At 38.0% G+C, this 17875-nt stretch overlaps 1 protein-coding gene across 2 annotated transcripts in view; it reads left to right on the forward strand.

The window, feature by feature from the left end:
- The window catches only part of ALPK1 (alpha kinase 1), an 873475-nt gene that overhangs the window by 681402 nt on the left and 174198 nt on the right, over positions 1–17875 (forward strand). For both annotated transcript variants that reach the window (XM_044061550.1, XM_044061549.1), the window contains exon 11: positions 12289–14329. In XM_044061550.1, the coding sequence (XP_043917485.1) occupies positions 12289–14329 (2041 nt within the window). The remainder of the gene's footprint in view (positions 1–12288; positions 14330–17875) is intronic.

Raw genomic sequence — 17875 nt, forward strand, 5'->3', positions numbered from 1 at the left:
TTTTTGGAATCCGGCCGACCGAAGGGCTGCTTGACGACAGGACAACCCATTTGTAAAGACTGCAGATGCATTCCTATCGGACATGTACATTTATGGTAGGTACAAAACTGTACTTTTTGGGAGGTTAGAGCCCTCTTTATGTAACTCCCTTGCCATTCCTTCTTAAACTTCTATGTAAATGAATTCTGCTGAGACTGTTCATTCTGTTTTTTGCTAAATATGGATGAGAAGAAAGACAATCCCCCTGGACAATTTAGAAAAGGAGAGCTGAAAAATCTTGGAGATTCCTTGGATCAGCGTGCCCCTTTCATCACAGTTTGTGATCACCTCCGTAGCAGCGGGGCCAAGTACTAAATCTCTATCCAAGGAAGAGTTTAAAATCTTAATTTTTAGCATTACCTGGATCGTTCTGAGAATGCAGCCGTGTAAACCTCCTTAATACAGTACCAGTGGCCACAGCCCTGGAAGAAGAAGAAGCAGCAGTCATACACACACTCTGCAAAAAATGAACAGTGGCCTGTGCAAAGTAAGAAACTAAGTTATTTAATGTAGATTTTGCCTCACAAGGAGAATCTGCAAATGGAACATTCCTCATACTTTCACAACTTGTCAGAACAAACTTTTACATATGAACCTGAAATTCAAATTTTTGAAAACCAAGGCTGTAGAAGAATACACCTTTTTCCCATACCTATCAATAATTTTCCCATCCTTATCAGAAAGAGTAGGATTAGAATTAAGTGCTTAACAGCAGTGGAGTCAACTAAGGCAGTAGCTGCTGGGTCAGATTTAGGAATACATAGTGTATAAAATTTTAAAAGACCAAGACACTTTATACACCGTATCTGCCTTTTTAGGGTCAGCTGACTGACTAACAGTGTAATTGCAGGCAATAATACAAACATCCTCTAAAGCTGACAGAACAGGAGGAATGGATGTAGGTTCTGGAAAATCCTTCTGTAACATCTCATAGTATTTTCTGAGGACTGAGAAACCTCAATGTTCTCCCACTGAAAACAGTGTCACATTCTAGCAATAGTCTCAGACAAAAAGAATCCCCCAAATGGAGAATCAAAAACTGAGCTGTCCTCTGAGTCTGAATCAGAAATCTAAGGAAAAAATCTGTCCCTGCATCTTACTGTTCAGATTCAGAATCTTAACTCTCTTCAGGAAGAGAGAAATCCTTATTTGTTTTACCAGAAACTACTTTATAAGAAGAATCACTAGCTTGAATTAAACCATGAGCCAGACCCAGTAAACTACTCCTGTCAAAAAAAAATTGAGGAGGAGTAGATACATGCATGGTTTTCTGGGTTTTTTGACAGAAAAATGGAGAGAGCCATGTTACTTATGCCAGCAGCTGCTTCCCTAGGGATGGCACAACATTCTGGCACAACAGGGAAGCCTTCCCTGTTTCTTCTTCTAAGACCAAGAGTGGTTTTCCCTTGCCCATTGAGGGGACTCCGCAAGGGACTCCAACAACCACAGAAGACATAGGTGCTACAAAGAGGCATCTAGGGTAAAAGATGAGTGGTCTGAGGTACAACAAATGTCCTCAGCACAGTTACCCACCTGTGACTGAGGCAAATTGCTGGGACTGACCGTGGGACCTGTTAAAACAGGTTTTCCAGTAGATACAGTTTGCAACAGTACAGCATAGTTTATCTATTACTGCAGGCTGTCTTCTTCCATCAACATGCAATCACTGCCCCATATGTTTAGAAATCATGTAAAATCAAATGAAATATTTATATGGGCTATGTTTAGCTCTTACTTCTTACTAGCATTTAAAATAATACCTCCATGCAGCAGAAATCTGGTAATACATAAGTAGTATACCAGTGGTTAAATACAGGATGTGCAGCTAGCACAGTTTTCAGTACTACATATACAGACGATGTTCATGGTTATTGCAGGTGCTCCTACATCCACTTGTAAATATTACCTCAAATGATATTTATAATCATATAGAATAACATTAAATATTCCTACTGCTTGTGTTTGGCTATTCTCAGTATTGAGCATTGGAGTTTAAAATAATGATATACCTTTTGTTTCATTTCAAAATCATTCTGTTGTTGTTTTGCTCAATCTTATTACTTGCCAACACAGTAATGTTTTGTTTTTTCACATAAAGTCCATCATTCACATGCAAGGAGGAAATACTGTTCAAAGTTGACTCGACTTGCATCAGTGCATGCTCATAGGACAGGATCTGTAGTGCTGTACACTTTTGCAAATAATAAAATAAAGATATCATGACAGGCAGAAAAACTAAGAAGATATGCAGATAAGTATAAAGGAAAGTACAAAATAAGCAATTCACTGATGACCCCCAAAAAAAAGTTTTGTAGAAAATTGGGAAACAAAGCAAAAGGTATAGAAATACCAACAAAAAAGAAGAAATAGACACATTTTGGAGAAATACCTATGAAGCTTTTGTGAAACATAGTAAAGATGGTGAATGGATAGAAGAAGTAAAAGAAACTGTAAGAAGTTCAAATGTACAAGATGTAAAATGGGATGAAGTAACCACCAGAGAAATTGAAACAAATGTAAAAAAGCTCCTAATTGGAAAACCCCAGGCCCAAATGCAGTACCTAACTTCTGGCTAAAAGTATTAACATCTTTACTTGAAATTTTAGGGTTCCTATTATAACCTCGAACTTGTAAAAGTTTGAATGTCACATGGTCGACACCATATGATCGAACTTTTACAAGTTTGAAGGTTAAAACAAATGGCTCTGTATGGCGCAGAATGGTAAGCTTTCCCTTTTCTGCACTGAAGTGCGATCTCGGAGTTGGTGTATTTAAGTAGCGGGGGTGTGAGGGGGTGCAGGGGGGCTTGCCCCCCTGCTCAGAGCGTTTAGGTAAGTTTTTCTTTTTTTCTTTTTTTTATATATTCGATGTTTCAAACTTCGCTCATATGGTGCCGATCATATGAAGTTCGAAGTTTTGAAACTTCGAGTATATAATATAGACTCGAAGTTTTAGCCCTGAGTAAGAGCTACTTTTCTGCACACCCTGAAAAGACATCAGCCTGGTTGACAACAGGAAAAATGATACTCTTCATAAGAATGAACTTGCAAGCTGTCCTAAAAACTGTAGACCAACTTGTCTTCCAACGATGTGCAAACTATACATTGGAATTGATGCCAACAGAGTTTATAGTCATTTAGAAGAAAACTCAATCATGGCAATAGAACAAAAGGGTAAGAAAAGAAAGTCATGTGGAACAAAGGATAATTTGTTGTTAAATAAAATCATATGGAAAAATTGTAAAAAGGTAACGAATCTAAGTATGGCATGGATAGATTACAAAAAAGCATATCACAGCATCCCACACTCATGGATAAAGGAGTCCTTACAGATGTATGACATACACCCTACATCGATCAATTACATTACAGTGACCATAAAACAGTGGCAAATCACTTTACAGCTAAGCCATGATAAAGGACAAATTATAATCCCAAAGATAAAAATTCAAAGGGAGATATTCTAGGGTGACTCTTTGTCACTGTTGCTCTTTTGTCTTGCTCTTAACCCATTAAGCTGTCTACTTAACAGATTAGGTCATGGTTGCAATTTGGCTTACAAAAAAACAACAAAGTGTAAAGACTTCTTATCTTATTTTTGTAGATGATTTAAAACTGTATAGTTCATCAGATGAGGAGCTGAAAGCACAACTGCAAGTAGTTAAAATATTTTCAGATACAAGAATGTCATTTGGTCTTGATAAATCTACAAAAGTAACATTTGAAGCAGGAAACTGTAGCAAAAAAAATATCAGTCTGGCACAGGAATATGACATAAAGGAACTTGAGCAGGAGGAAGTATATAAATATTTGGGAATTGATGAAGAGTCAACAATAAAACATGAACAAATGCAAACTGAACCCAGGAATATTTTAGAAGACTAAAATTAATACTGAAAACAGCAATGACATCTAGGAACAAAGTCCAAGCTATAAACCGGTTTGCTCTTCCTCTTCTAACTTACAGTTTTAGGGTGGTTGATTGGCCCCAAAAGGTATTGGATCCAGTGGCGGATCCAGGAATTTGTTGAATACTGGGTGAAAGCGGGAAAAGTGAGACACTGGGTTTGGTGGTTGTGAAAAGATTACCTTAAGAAGGTTTGACATCACGTGTGGAAAGATATCAATTTAAATTCAGTTGCACATGATTTTACTGTGGATATGGTATTAGAAATAGGTAATTCCTGTGCAGCACACAGCACATGTATATATAGTACAAGTATTTTCAATGCATGCCTGGAAAAGATGATTGATTGGCCATACCAAGTTGCGTCATTCTCCTTCCATGTCATAACGGGCATATGCACTGTTATAAACTTGGAAATAAGCCCTCTGAAGGTGGAAATAACCACAGTGAAATGTATGTTATTGTTATGCGACATAAAATATATACCACAGGCACAGATGTTTGGATAAATTAGTAAAAGCTTTATTTAATGGATGTACCAAATAACTAAACTCATAAAACTTTCCCTGCCTGGTCCCTCTAGTACCTGTGCCTCTAGTCAAACTATGCACCAGCATTCAGAATGTAACTGCACTAGGTGCATCCTCTCCAGTGAATGTGTATAATTTTGATCAGTAACAATTATATCATCTATTATACATCTGTGTTGACAATTGCATAAAGGTTCTCAAACCACACTGCAAACTCCAGGCAGTGCTAAGTGGTTGTAAGTTAGGTATACCAACTTTACAAATGACATAAAATAACTGATACATGTGTTCCTGGTACTATCACATAGACATACCTAATGTGCCAGTTGCTACATTAGAAATATGCATACACAAACTGACTTTGGTTGTAATTGGTTGCACAGTCACTACCAAAGCCTGGGTTCTTTAAAAAAAAAGTCTAGCTCTGCTGGGAATGGACAGGAGACATACAGGTAGAGTACAGCAGGTAACTGCCTGCTCCGTTTGATGGCTGAGTACATTAAACAATTTGTGAAGTACCAGAGAAGAAATGGTTATGAAATGCACAGCATTAAATGCAGCACTTGATCTCTCATATGTTATTGTATAAAGTTTTGTAGGATGCATATATAGCATACAGCATGGATGAAATCTGAAAATGGTCACTAGCTTTAAAAAAAATCATTAAGTTAGAAGTCACTGTTATTATCACAGAGATACAAACATACTAATTAACATAGGCCATGCTCTGTCTGTTCTGCCTCACTGAACATTGCTTCCTGACTTTGATTTGTCTGTATTTAATTAGATACAAATGCCATTTCTGGTAAAGAGAACTTATACATACAAAAAGAAACAAGTACGTGTGAAATATATTTCTAGTCAGTGAGTTGCTAATTACTAGTTAGCACAAGTTGCTGATACTCATGCTCTCAGTCTGCACAAGATTTTGGCATTATGGTTTCAGAAGTTGTATCTACTACTGAATCTGTTCAATACCAGCACATCTGACTGACCGCTGCTTTATCTCACACACCTCTCCCACTCTGTGTCTGAGTGACCAACGGACGCTGAAGGAAGAATGAACAGATATCATTTTTTTAAAGGATGATCACACCAACCAGCTGAATGTATAGTATAACAATGACTGACTGAGACATGTCAGGCATTATTAGATAGTTATCGTGCTACGCTTTGGGAGATGGAACTCCATGCTAATTAAAACCAGAAAGTGCTGTGTAAAGAAAACTATATTTCTGTGAGTTATATATTTATGTAAGTGCACCAAATGCAGCACCACTCTCTCAAAACTTTCCCTAATCAGACCCAAAACTTGGGGATATTCAGTAGTTGCTCAGGTGATTATTTAGCCGTGGATACGGGACCCTTATCTTTCCCTGCTATTGCCCAAAACCTCTCCCACGTGGCATACTGGGGGCATGTGTATCTTTACTATAAGTTTGCATTAGAAAAAGCTCAGAGCTAAGTATGTTTAAGCATATAGTGTTACTACTCAGCACGGTGTTGTTGCACAGGGGGCTGATGATAGCAAGAGAAGGCCGTCCCTATGCTTGCAAAGGAATTATACAGCCACTAGTGTCGGGCAGCTAGTACACGTAGCTCCTTTTCTTCCCTTTTTTTGTTAGCTTTTCAGCAGTAGCTTTGTAGTAACTTGCATGTGAAGGATGAATGTCACAAATTGTAAGAGCTGGTACCCCTTTCGTTTTTCCTCGGAGATGTCTACAAGCATAGGTCACTTGCTCTGAGTCCTACCTACATTAGGAAACAGCAAAATTGGAAAGAATGAAGAATCCCTACAACCCAACCACAAAAGGCTAAAAATAATTATACTTTTGCTATTAAGCAAAGCTAGAGAAAATGTGCCTATCATCACCAGGGAAAGCAAATAGTTTCATCTTAAAATCAGCATATATTAGAAAACACGCACAGCACTAGCAAGGTGTCCAATTATGCATTTACCGAGCAAAGCTGAACCAGAGTGTAAACTGTAATAACGGACTTTTTTTTTTTTTTACAATATTAGAAATACTTGTATAGAAAGAGGAGTTAGCTATTTCCTAAAATTGGGGAAGGAAATTAAATGCGAGAGGACAGTCGGTGATGGTTTAAATGCTGTTTATTCAAATACACGAATGCCTAAGGGTTGTCCCAAACTAATGCCAGGACTAAGATCCATGTACTGAAACTTTAAGTAAACAGGACAACTTTTTTTTTTTTACACTGTAACTCGTTTTAAGACACCATACAGGTGGGACTATGGAGAGGGTGGAAGCTGTTAGCCAATTAGAAGCCAACGTGCACTGCATAAAAATACATGACAGAATGTGTACGCTCTGGCTCGTGTTCCACTGGATGTGCCAGAAAATGAAGTTGACCTACCCTTCCTTCACAGGACCCACACAGTTTAAATAAACACCAAATCCTTCTTGTAGGGCCAGTGTTTGGTAATCCTGTCAAAGTACTTTGTGGAAGCCCTTGTCATTGGTCAAGAACGCTTGCTTTCTACCCAGTGTTCTATATGTATATGTGTTTGTTTCTTATTCCCATCATTCCTTCTTAAGAGCTCAAACAATACCAATGTTTGCACTTTCCATAAGTGCATATTTATATGACAGAAAAAATGCCCACTCGTTTCAATTGTGAAGAAAATCTGCACAGGTTTGCATTTGAGTGCTTTACCGCATGATTAACCTTAGGCACATCTAATCGATTACTATATCTACCACAGTTTTCGTAGGGAATTTTTAAGTCCTAAAATAAGACTCTGTTCTTCGCAATGAAGTATAGTTCACATAGACATTGATTAGGCACCCTTGCTAGCACTGGGCTACTACTGCCACAAAGTAGCCCAGAGTTGCATGGCACACCACAGGGCACCATATCAGACACCACAACCTAAAAATTTAACAGGACGCTTCGGTAAGGAAGTTGTTTACAGGTTACATTCAAAACCTATACGTGGAAATAAATGTAATATTTAAGCAATAGTTTCTTGTTCCTATTGTCTAGTTTTTTGTTGACCCAAACTGTTTAATTGCGACCCCAGACAGTTTTAAACTTAAGTTTCTCATTGTCGGGAAATGTTTTATTTGGTGCCACAAAAGAGGTGGCCGATTACGCCACATATCTGCTTCTAATCACAATGGATAACTGTTTACCCAATAACCCCTAATGCCAAAGGGCAACGTACAAAAATAAATTGCTCGTTCTTGACTGTTAAACATCTCACATGCACATAACATTCAGAGCAGTCACTGTGTTAAAGGAAGCCGAAACATTTGCATCAAGAGGTGCCACAGTGATTTAGCCCCTAAAAATATATAGCGAAAAGCGATCTTCTTTTGAACAATGGCAATAATTACCATGAGGCGGAGTGCTGGACAAGCTACCTGATAAGGGTCAGCTCTTTAACAGGAGAGAGGCAGCCACCTGAGGATCAGGACTAATACTGCTTTCCCAAACAGGTCTTCATCTCGAAGGACAACAGTGTGATATTACCTGCATTTCTGTACCACATCATCACTAAACACATGAACCACTTCATTCAAAAATCAAAAAGAAAGTAAAAATAATGAAGGGCAGAAGCTTGGGATGTGCATACAAAAGTGTGAATGCACAAAAGGGTAGGGCAGGAGGGCTGATTGATTTGTTTCTTCCTGTACAACTACAGGCCACACCAGAATTATTTCAAGGAAACAATTCTCACAGATTTGCCATATAACAGTCGGGTATCACAAAAGCACAGTATAAAACTGAAACCGAACTCACCATGAAATGTGCATGCCATTGAAAAAGCTACGTTTGTTAGCAGCAAGTGCAATATGTTATGCATTCTGTATCGGCTGATCATGGGGCATACTCAAGACAGGCAATTGTTAACTGGTCACATAACATGGAACTCAACACTAATTAAAACCAGAAAATGCTGTGTAAAGAAAACCCCTGAAAGAAGCCATTTCTGCGAATATATATTTATGATGTAAGCACGCCAAATGCAGCACTCTCTCAACTGTACTTCTTTGGCACCTTGAAAATAATTGTCTTTAATGAAAATTAGCAAATAATATTACCTCAATGCAAATCACTCCCTAAGAGTGGAAGAGCAGAGTCTGGTTTTATGCTGTCTTAGAGTCTGACGCAAAGAAAGATTTACTCGTTATCACATCCTCCAACGTGCCTAAATTACAATGGAGATGCAGTTGGAGGATCGTTTTAAAGAAAAGTCATCTGACTGCAACCTCCAATCACATCTCTGATGTACAGTATTTAGGCGCGTTGTTGACAGGATTGTCTGTAAGACAAGCATTTTAAAAAAAAAGTCTATAAGTCTAAAAAGGGGCTGGCGCGCACCCCTGCGCCCATGCCTAAATCGGCCACTGGGATCAGTTGGACAGGAAAACAAGAAAAATGCTTCACACTTATCAAATGATCCGTAGAGATATTCCCCATTCTGTAGGAGGTATGGCCCTCCTCAAAATTGATTACATGTTTCGATATGCAGTAGTAGGACTGCATACATGTCTGCTGACCTCATCAGATCCAAACATAGTGAAAGTTTTGAAACATGAAGAAAACAGGTCTAAGATGACTTCCTTGCTTAGTTTAGCAGAAGCATATCATTGTCAAGCGGGAAATGAAGACAAACTAGAAGGAGGCAAAAATCTGGCAGCAACTGAATGTGCCAAAAAACAAAGGAAATAACCTAAGGAGAAGGATCAGATGAAAAGGAAAGAAATATGTAAAAGGCATAAATGTAGTTGCAAGTACAGAAAACTCCTGGAGCAACCTCATGTCGATCAGGATCTGATGCAGGAATGGTTAAGGAGAAGTGAAGTTAAACAAAAAGATGAAAGGTTAATATTTGCGGCCCAGGATAGTGGACTATGTACACGGTGGTTTACAATGTCCATTGAGTATGTGGGAGATACAGAAAAATGCAAGTTCTGTAAAATAGAACTGGAAACAGTTGCACATCTTGTTGCTGCGTGTGATTCACTAGTGGTAATGGGCATGTATACCGAAAGGCATAATAATGTGGCAAGACTGTTGCACTGGGGATTGTGCAAATATTACAATATTGAAATAGCTGAGAAGCATTGGAAATGTGGGGCACAAAGCATTATAAATCAGATATAGTAGTCCATGAAAAGAAGACAAAAGTAGCATTGATCATTGAAATTGCTACACCCAGTGATTGCAGTGTCTTGCGTACAGAAAGACACAGTCATAAAATAGCAGGATATGCAGGCAGTAATGAGGGCAATGTGGAAGAAGGATACCCAGACAGTTCCAATAGTAGTAGCAATGGGTCTCATAAACAGAATTTACAGTCCTATTTAGATATGATACCGATACTTGCAACTCCATATGAACTGCAGGAGTCTTTTCTGGGTGTGTTGCAGGTGCTGCAAAGAGCTTTTTCGGCTAACATCAAAGATTAAAACAATGCTAATTTCATGAACTTTAATCATGCTTTAACTTAGAAATGAGGTCTATTCCTATCATGGTATTAAAAACCCAAACGACTTGGAGAAATTAAATGAGCAAAAAGACATAAGTAGTTCTTGAAAACTTTCCTCCTCCTCCTCCATCTGAATCCAAACACAGGCTTAGATTATATCGTTGGTCATGTAAAATGATATGAAATATTCCAGCCGCCTGTGTGTAGCTGTTACTTCTCACTGTTGGGTACCAGAGAATGAATGAATGTCACACATGCCTGTTCCAAACCTATTGTACAGAGAAATGAAAAAGTAATTTTTCATTGAAGTGCAATTTCTTAAAATGGAATACTCCTCTCAAGTGTACCAGAACTGTATGATTTCTACAGGGAACAGTGTCCAGTGGGCCTTACCTTGTAACCAGAGGAGAGTCAAGATGACTGTAGCCCATTTGTGTCCACAGTTCTCAGAGTCTATGGTCAGAATAAATGCTTTATAAACTATCAGCATTCTGGCAGCTTCAGATTCGTTATTAGTTAACAAGCCAAGATTTTTTTCTGTCTGTAAATTTTCAACTTTGGAATGAATTCTCTCTTTTTTGTTTGATGTGAAACATGCAGTCATGTCATGTCACAGTACAGTCTCATTCAGTTGTTTCGTGTCTGGAGCCTATAGAATTTTAAACAATTTCTTTTCACTGATAAGTTGCAAAGTAGATGAGAAACATCAGGGGCTTTGTAGTTTTGTCTTAGGGGCTAATGCTTTATGCGCTTATTTAGTTTATGTGGGATTATGGAAATAGTGCAATCTTCTTTTCCTTCAGAAAAGCCTAGAAAACAAGTGTTTTCTTCTTACTATGTTTATTTAACTTGTGTTTTGTGCAATTGTTTTTTTTTTTTTTGCATTATATTATTGCAGTTTTTATGATACCATTTCAGGCATGCATTTCAGACTGGTGTCATCCAGTCTGAATACTCTTACATTTCTTTTCTACTGCCCTCTTTAAACTTATTCTTTCAACAAATTGTATGAGTTTTTGGCTTGCTTTTTTAACTTATTCATTACTTCTTGAAGTGTAAAGGTCAGTGTTTTGATAATTTTGACTGATGAAATTATTTACATGCTCCTCTAATTAAGATCATGGTAAAGGTATCTTTTACCGTTGATTAAAGCTGAGACATTTTTGACAGTATTGTATGCATTATTATGGCCATCCTATGCAAACGGTAGTCAATACATATCAGAAGAAAATTGTTTTGAGGAAAAAGTCCTTTGGACAGTTAACATTTATATAGAGAACAAAAAAAATAATAATTTTGTTGCCATGTTGCTTGGAGATGCAGTGGAAATGAAGAACGCCACTTGGTGATAGTTAAGTCTTGAAAATTCACCATGATTTGTGAATGAATCCATGGTTATGCTGTGTTAGATGGGTAAAATTTAACAGGGAGAAAAATGAGACTAACCTCCCTTTATAAAGTACGGCAGTCAGATTTTCCCACTTATTTGCTCTAGTCGAAAGAGAGCGCACTCTTCATTATAACCATTACCAAATTGTGCAGACAAAAATGTAAGCGTCTCATGTATAACAATGCACTCTGAAGTGCTGTAAAGTGCCATTATACCAGGAACATTACCTCTTTGTCGTTTTGCAATGACTACCTAGAGTCTCATTTATAATTTTATAAGAGTCTGTACATTAGCTATAGAAGATAGTACATCTTTAGCCTGGCTGAATTATAGGACCCACTTTCTTAGAACTTTGTTTAGTGTCCACTTACGTGTCATATTCCATGTTTCATCACCTTCTTAGAGACACACACATGCACCTCAGATATTCTAGTAAACCTGCTCTTTTTTTGCAAGATGGTTAACCTTTTTCCAGATTAATTTCTGGTTGGTTGTTTTTTAGCCCTTGGTTCCTTCAGTAGTTTGTTATAGATGGATAATCCAAAAAAGGAAGTAAGGAGTACATAGTTCTAATGCTGATGCAGACAAAAAAAGATACATTAATGCTGTCACAAGAGACCTCAAGGTGACCTCTAATGAGAAAGGTTTTGTGTAGTATTTGTACTAAATGGCAGTGGTTCTTTGTGTGTGTGTGTGTATATATATATATATATATATATATATATATATATATATATATATATATATATATATATATATATAGTGTTTTCTACAAGAAGAGATTCTGTCTTTCTCATATCTAATGTTGCAGTAACTTGTCTTGTAGGTGTTCTTTGGTAAATATGTTTAGATTTGTATATGCCAGGTGTGTATTCAAGTTTTAATGTCCTGTCAAGCTGTCAGACAACTTAATATGGAAATATTTTAGGTAACGAGTAATGCATGAATGTGTTTCTTTCCAGAATATCCGTGGAACATGTTTACTTTCATACAGCTTTTCAAGTGATTGCCCGTCACAAAAGAGAGAATTATATCTGTTGGAAGCTAAGGAGTCATTTGAAATTGGTCTTCTCACCAAAAAGGATGATGAGCCTATCACAAGTAAACAAGAGCTTCATGGTTTTTTGAAGGCAGCTTTTTCTTTGACAGTTGTCCATGAACAGCTGAACAGTAAAATAGAAGCACTTAGTCAAGTAAGGCAAATGTGCAAAGAGGCTCTTCATAATTTGTATCAGTATACTTGTTTACCAGAAGGTCAGAAAAAGTGGACATTAGCAGAAGAAATAATGAAACTGGTAAAAATGATAAAGGCCAACTTGAAAGTGCAGAATTTTCCTAATTCTGATGATAGGTCATATGTTCCAGATTGTTACAAAAACTGTGCAGCGCAACCCATTGTGTATGGTAGTGTCACCTTTAATAAGGTGTTAGAAATGCATGCTCAGTACCATGCTACAACATGCCAAGTATTTAAACGTAAATGCAGAGATGAGAAATATAGACATGCATTAGGCCCTGGGCCTTGCATAACTGCTTTGAAAACTGAAACAAGAAGTATTGACACAGCCTGTATTACTGAAGACAGTAGCTTCTCTGATGGAGTCACAAACAGTAGCTGCAAAGATGGGACTGATAGTAAAAGTCTAAAAGATAAAGAAAGTAAAAAACTGCCTATGCGGCGACAAGATGCTTTTTCACAGGATGAAACAGCTGAAAGCAATGAATCTGTTGAAAATAAAAAAGTGACACCCAATCTTCCTGACAGATCTCTTAGTGGAAGTCACAATTCCAGTTCACTGAGCAGCTGGGAAGATGTCAGTGGTGATGCTGGTCTTGCTGTACCTCCTGATTGGGTTTCAGTGGACACAAACTGTCCTACAGCCTGTACAGATGAAGCCACCAAAGATATACAAGACAGAAGGTCTGTATCAGTCGATACAGATATGCAGCAACTTTCACTTCACAGTACTGGAGAAGACCATCCAGGCATTTCTCATTCTTGTTTCGAAGCCGGGTCTTTTAGTGATACTGTTTCATCCTTTAGTAAAAGACTAAAGGAAGATATCAGCTCAGTGGCAGAGAACACTAAACATGACAGTAATAAGATGCATCGGGAAAACCTTGATTTATTACCAGCTACAACCACTCCTACAGAGGTGGAGCATGGTGGGAGAACATCTGCTTCCTCAGAAGAATTAAACTCCTTTGAGGTAATTGATACTGAAGCAGATACTGTTGATGACTTAGAAGTCAACAGTAAGAAATGTGGTGTTACTGATGTTGTATCAAGACCTGAAATGCCAGGCAAGCCGGTGTCATCTCTGGTTGATTGCCATACACATTTTAAAATAGGTGATGTTAGTTGTGATGCAACTACACAGGATGAAACTCAAGACCCAAGTGAGCTTAATATTGTAAGCAGTGCTACAAACCACATTTCCGTTATAGGCGACCCTTTTTACATTGATGAGTCTTTAAGAAAAAATATCCCTCTCTCATCCCCATTATGGGACCCCTCTGAAGTCAGTGCAGTTGACACCCAAGCAGAAACAGCTGATGATCTGGGGAATACTTCTAGTGCAGAAGGTTATTTTCCTGTATCTCCCCCTGCTGTGGCTCTTCCAAAACAAAACAGCAATGAACTAGTCAGGAAGGATGACTCTCTTGAGGACTTTCCTCTGCGAAATGACTTGGGTGACATGGATACAGAAGTAGATGAAGATAATCAAATCAGTAATTTCTTGAGCAGTAGTCAAAGTTCCACCTCTTCATTCAGATCATGGCACAAAGTATCACGTTTAAGCAACAGTTTTTCAATAGAGAGTCATTCATTTCTGAATTCCAGTGGAGATTCTTTTGAATTTGTGCCCAGGAATCTAGAAGCTTGCATTTTACATGAGGATGATTACAGGAGCCTTTTGTCAGGAGTACATCATAGATGGCTGCTACAGCGACTTCAAGACACAGGAATATTCAAACCTGGACAACACGGTGAAGCTTATGGTAAGTTTTTTTTTTCCTTCCTGCTGTAGTTTTCATGGCCTTTGTACTTGCTTAAATAGTAATTTTAAGAAATGTGAAGTCATTATATTTGTTTGATAAGCATAATAATATTGCTTTGTAGTTTCATTCACCAACTTTCTGAAAATTTGCCAGAGTGCTGTTATATGATAGCTGTCTGCATTCAACTAATCTGAATGCAGAATTTCAAGAATTAGTTAATGTTAAACTTCATTAAGATGTTTTAATAAAAATTCTATTCCACTGACTTATAATGTTGTAGTTCTAAAACTATTTTCCCATAAACTGTAGGAAAAGTGAGGCTTATGAAATATTCGGTTTTCCTCAGTGTTTGTTTATTAAATGGCTTACATTGTATTATACTGTTCATAGTCATTGTTGCCATACTGATTCTTGGGGTGTTCTACCATGCAGAAGCCCATGAATGGCTTGATTTCCAGAGTCTCTTGCAACATCCCTAGTCAACAGACATCCGAGGACTGACATCTGGATGTCAGGGTGTAAGAGGGGTGTCCATCAGTACCGTCTTCAGTGCTTTCTAGCTGTGTAGTCCAGTGCATTACTTCATTTTATCAGATGCTCGCAGATCATCTACTGACTAGTTTAGAGTTTCTTACAACCTGATTTCAGATAAGTACCCCACTGGAGAAAAATTTCTTTTGATTAATGTTTAAAAAGATCAGTAACTACTTAAAGTGCAGGAAACAAATCCCGCATAAAGTCTTTCATTTTTTTCATCTGTTTTGTTTGGGGTCACAGCACAACATTTCTAGATAGATAAAAACATGGAAAAAAGCCACAATAGTAAACACAAAAATTGACATATAGGCAGATCAAACCCAGAAATAAAATTCATGCCCAAGAGAAACTGAATAAGTTTATTAAAAATATAAACAAAGTTAAGCTCTTTCATCCATTGTAACATAGGACTTCATCAGAACAGTGATAAAATAACCTTGATAGGTTAATACAGCATACCTTAATAGTGACATGTCTCAAATACTCCTACCAGAACATGAAATCAATCATTTAAGATTTAAAAAAACATTAAAATAAATATGTTTGTATAACATTGCCAGCTGAATACACCAAAAAATATAACAATAAAAAAATCACATCCAAGAACTTAAGAACATTTCTTTACTCTTATATATAAATCACCAGCCTCAACTTTTTATAAAGTAAAGGGAGAAACCAAATGTACATAAATTCATAGCTTAGCTGCCCTTAGCTTTAGTAATGGATTCAAAGATATATGGTCATTCAACCCTGGGTAGGTAGTAGCATTGAGTCCAAGCTGCCACAATAATTCCCTATACTCGTCTAGTTTCCCATGGTCCCCCTCTCAAATTGACAGGTACTTGTTCGAAAAAAATAAAAATGAATTATTGAGCTTGCAGTTCATCCTGTGTTTATATAAAGCACTGTTTAAATTATGACTAGAAATGTCTTGGATGTGTTCATAAATCCTTTTCTTCAAAACATGCTCTGTTTTACCTATATAAAGACAGTGACACACATCACACAATGATAAATATTCCACACCTTTGTGTTACAATCATATCACTGGTTACACTGTAACTCTCTATCAATCATTCTTAATTTCAAGGTTGTACCTTGGTGTATGTTCTAGCAGTAATTGCATGCCCCTCATTTTCTCATCTCAAAAACTTTGTAACCTGGATTGTGTCTAGGCCTCGCATTGGCAACATGTTCCATAATATCTTGAATATTAAAGTGCCTCTGAAAAACAAACTGTGGATGACTCTCCACAGTTTTGGCCACCTTATCATTGCCCATAATCACCTTCCAATTATTTCTAATAATTTGTTGTACAACCTTAGTTTCATTTCCAAATGCTATATTAACCTGTCAAGGTTATTTTATCACTGTTCCGTTGAAGTCCTGCGTTCCATTGAATGAAAGCACTTAACTTTGTTTAGATTTTTAATAAACTTATTCAGTTTCCCTTGGGCACACATTTTATTTCTGGGCTTGACCTGCCTATACCTTGGTTTTTGTGCTTACAATATTTCTAGTTGTTATGAGTATGCTAGATTTTGAGCTAAGATCCTTAAGGGTAGGTCCACAAAGTCCTTGCAGCCTAAATGGAGTCCTCGAACCTGGTGCCTTCTGGTTCTTCTTATTCTTTGTCTAGGGCCGCAACCTTGCCTAAGATGCACAAAGACAAAAAGATTGAAAAAGATTCAGTGGATGCTGAGGATCATTCTGCATCCCCATTCAGGTTGACTGATGACTCAGGTGAGGAGCTTAAGTAGTCCCTTGGTTCTGTGACTTCTAGGCCCGAGTGCTCTAGCACAAACCCTCAGGAAGCCGCCATGGCAGCAGGCGATTTGGTTATGACTCTTCCAACACCAGCATCGGTTGGGTCTGAAGCCACTCAGCAGGCTTTGGCTTCTGACATCAGAGTGTTGATTACCATGGTTGATACTTTACCTTCTTCAGCTGTTGTGCATGAACAAACTTCAGGAAACTGGCCTGAGGTCATGGACGTCTGACCGCATACCAAGGCTAGGGTTGCCACCTTCCTTCATGGCTAAAACCGGACTAAAGCCACACCCCTCATGTCACCTGTAACCCCATCTGTCCCATCCCTTCTCCCGCCCACATTATGCCCATTTTGTGACATCACGATGACATAACTCGGTGGGGAACGCCTTCTTTTTTCATTCCTGCTGCCTGCTTTTGGCTGATTTACTATGCTTTTCTGTAAAAAAAAGCATAGTAAATCAGCTGATTTACAAACTCCAATAGTCTGTTTCCTTTTTGAAACAGAATACTGGAGTTTGTACAGTGTTTTCCGGACTACCGGAGAATCAGTTTGACTTCCGGATAGTCCGGGGAAAAAAAACCGGAGGGGTGGCAATCCTAACCAAGGCCTTCTTTCTAAATGGATGCCTAACCAAAAGAGACCAGTCAGCTTGTCTTAACCTACTACTCAGTTGTCAGCCACAACAACCCAAGTTGAAACTCAGAACCTTCTTAAAATATCCCAGGAATTCATGGCCTTTATGAAGTCTAGGGAGACCAGGCAGACACAGCTGCCTGTTCCTAAAGCTTCTTGCAGTAAAATAAGGAGGGATGTTTCTTTTCAGGAGGAAACTGATTCTTCAGGATCTGAGGATGAGGAAGAATTGTCTTATTCTGAACCCCCCCCCCCCCTTCAATCCTTATTTGATTTTGACTTAGATGATACCCTCTTCCTGAGGATTTATTCTTTGGGGATAGCTTCCATAAGATGAATGAGGACTTTAACTGGGTGAGTAAAGAATTCTGTCAGGCCCAAATCCATTACAGACAGCTTTCAAGTCTAACATCCCCCAGACCACTGGCTATTCCCCCAGTTCATTTAGCACTAGATGATGTCTGTGATGACATATTTCTCCACCCAGACTCTTTGCCTTCTATTCTAAGGAAACCAGACCATTTCTACAGAGTTCTTTATACCCACCAGCACCTGTACAAGAACTCATTAACTGATTCTTCAGTAGCATCTTCTGAATCTAC

Source organism: Protopterus annectens, chromosome 2.part0 (assembly GCF_019279795.1).
Source record: "Protopterus annectens isolate FY-2018-M chromosome 2.part0, PAN1.0, whole genome shotgun sequence".
In the NCBI taxonomy this organism is placed as follows: Eukaryota; Metazoa; Chordata; order Ceratodontiformes; family Protopteridae; genus Protopterus; species Protopterus annectens.